At 54.5% G+C, this 2,507-nt stretch overlaps 1 protein-coding gene across 1 annotated transcript in view; it reads right to left on the bottom strand.

Annotated features, from left to right (window-relative positions):
* Positions 1-1,620: 1,620 nt before the first annotated feature.
* Positions 1,621-2,507, bottom strand: part of VOLCADRAFT_93002 (uncharacterized protein) — a gene marked incomplete at both ends in the record, with an annotated part of 2,271 nt that continues 1,384 nt past the window's right edge. The window contains 2 exons of the mRNA XM_002952297.1: positions 1,621-1,700; positions 1,949-2,170. Of these exons, the coding sequence (XP_002952343.1) occupies positions 1,621-1,700; positions 1,949-2,170 (302 nt within the window). The remainder of the gene's footprint in view (positions 1,701-1,948; positions 2,171-2,507) is intronic.

Below are 2,507 nucleotides of genomic sequence, written 5' to 3'. Positions count from 1 at the left end.
ACAACTGCTGACGGCACGCACTAAAAGGCCGTTCTGGCCCATATACCAAGCCCAGATAGCGAGCGCTATCTTTGGCAGGTACTACCTGGCCTGATAGCCGTAACTGTTGACATCTCCCGCTAAGTTCCGACTGCTGGGTGCCGTCACATGCAAAAACAAGCCTTTCACACTTTGAGACAATTGGTCGCATCCCAAAAGCTTCACAAAACAAGTCCACAAGATGTAGCAACTCAGACATTCGCTCTACTGACGTCGCTAGCAGACTAACATCGTCTGCATACAACAGTATGGAGACACGCTTGCTGTCCACAAGGGGTGCGTCATACTTACGTGCACCAGCTTCTACAAGGTCATGGGTATCAATCAGATCGGCTAGTGTCTCGATGAAGAGTCCAAACAACTCCGTAGATAAAGGACACCCTTGCTTCACTCCTTGCTGAGACTCAAACTCTCCCCCCACTTTCTCATTTACCTTCATCACCATGGACACCTTCTCATACGCTTTTCTCAGAGCACCTAGCATGGGGCCGCTAATCCCCCTCTCCTGCAACCGAAGCCACATGTGCTCGCGAGGCACCCTATCAAAGGCCTTCTCAAAGTCAATCTGTACTATTATCAACGGCGGTTGTCCCGCGATCCGATGCCGCCTGACCAGGTGTTGCTTGACAAAGAGGTGGTGAGCAGTGCCAAAACCCCGCCTGAAACCCGCTTGGCATGGGTGCCGCAGGTCCAGTATTTCCCCAGCACATACCAGGCGGTTAAGGATCACTGACGCATAGCATTTCGCAAGTGCTCCTCCAACTGCAATGCCCCGATAATTTCCTGCCACCAACGGGTCACCCTTCTTCAAAATAGGGGATACCACCGTTTTGGTAAACTGCTGTGAAAATCACCAGTTGCCCTGATGTGCTCTAACAAAACGTGCAGCACTGGGACGATACAGTTCACCTCCGTTCCCTGCCTGCCCTGCTCATCCACCCGTGGGAGGCGTGCATAACGGTAACATTCCGATGGTATGGCCTCAAGCCCGTGAGCCTTACCGTTTGGTAACCTACCGACAGCCCGTGCTACCTCCTCCAAGGTGAAAGGCTCGTCTAGGATGCTCCTGCCCGTGCTCTCCTGTCCATGACAGTCCGACATGCTTGCCAAGCACCCTCTCCCAAAGGGGCCCCAAAAAAGGAGATATAGTTAAGGAGTCGATGTGCACCTTCAACACCCGTCTCCCCAACTCCTGCATTTAACAAGGTGGCAAAATGATCCCGAAATACATGCAAGTCGTCAATCGCGCAACGCTCCTTGAGTTGCCCTCCCAAGGCCCGCCATAGTGCGCGCTGATCGTGCCTGCACCTAACCACGAACTCACGCATTCTCTCTGCATCATATGCTGCTCGGGCACGACGTTTGGCACGGTTCATTGCGTTACGTGCCTTGCAGAACGCTTCCCACAAGGGGCCTGACTTATTCTGGACCCTGCCAGGGCCAAGCCGCACCCTGCAGGCAAGCATGTGTTGCCGGACGCTTTGGCATTCCTCGTTCCACCATAATGCACCACCCCCCGCTTGCATACCCTCAGGCCTGCGACCCGCAAATACTCGAATCAGCACCTTCCGCAGGAGGGTACTAATGCGCTCCACTGACTCCGTGCTGTTGCAGACCCCATTCGATAGGTCCGTGATCACCCCATTTAGTGCCTGCATGACCTGGGATCCATCAGTGAACAGAGCAGCATAGTCACGATAACGGGAAATCTCAAACACTGCTCGCTTCTTTTGGCAGCACCCTTTGGCACTCGTCCCAGTTCCTCCTACAGCTAGGCCAAGCACTAGCGTCACTGGACGGTGGTCAGTCGGGAACCAACCATCTGGCGTGAGCAGCTCGCCCACTCGCATCCAATAGGCATGACGGAGAACACCGGCCGAACCTACGAAAAGATCAATCATGCTCCCACCTGCTTCACCCTTGGGGAAGGTCAGACGACCCTCTAAATCCCCAGAAACATGGCCATTTAATACCAGCAGCCCTTGTGATTGGCACAGGGCGCCCAACTGTTGCCCAGCGAAATTGCAGACGAGGTCTTCACTCCTACGTCCGGGCACGTCTGTGTAGCCCTGAGGGTCCGCGTCCCCCGGCAAGCCCATGAACTCCTGCAGTGCTGTCAGTTGGTCTAAATCTGGAACATCACTAACATACCCGGGCAGGTCAGCAGGCGAGGACCGGTGCTTTGTATGCTGTGCACTAGATATACGGGCATTTAGATCACCTGCAAGCATCACATCCTCCCCCGGCTGCCGGAGCTCAGAAATATCTTGTTGGACTCCCGCGAAAGCAGCTTCTGCTGCTGCTGCCCGCTGTGCGTTAGTTGCACCTCCGGCTGGGTACACTCTGGAAGTTTCAGGTGCAAGGTAACAGGCCCCCACCAGGAGGCTGTTTCCTGACAGAAGGTTGACACGTATCCACAGGACCTCACAGCCTGCAAAACTGTTGTTTTTCCGGACAATGGTAAACCC

The sequence above is a fragment of the Volvox carteri genome (genome assembly GCF_000143455.1).
Source record: "Volvox carteri f. nagariensis unplaced genomic scaffold VOLCAscaffold_29, whole genome shotgun sequence".
Lineage (NCBI taxonomy): Eukaryota > Viridiplantae > Chlorophyta > Chlorophyceae > Chlamydomonadales > Volvocaceae > Volvox > Volvox carteri.
Note: the sequence above shows the minus strand (reverse complement) of the source record. Positions and strands in the feature narration are given on the sequence as shown.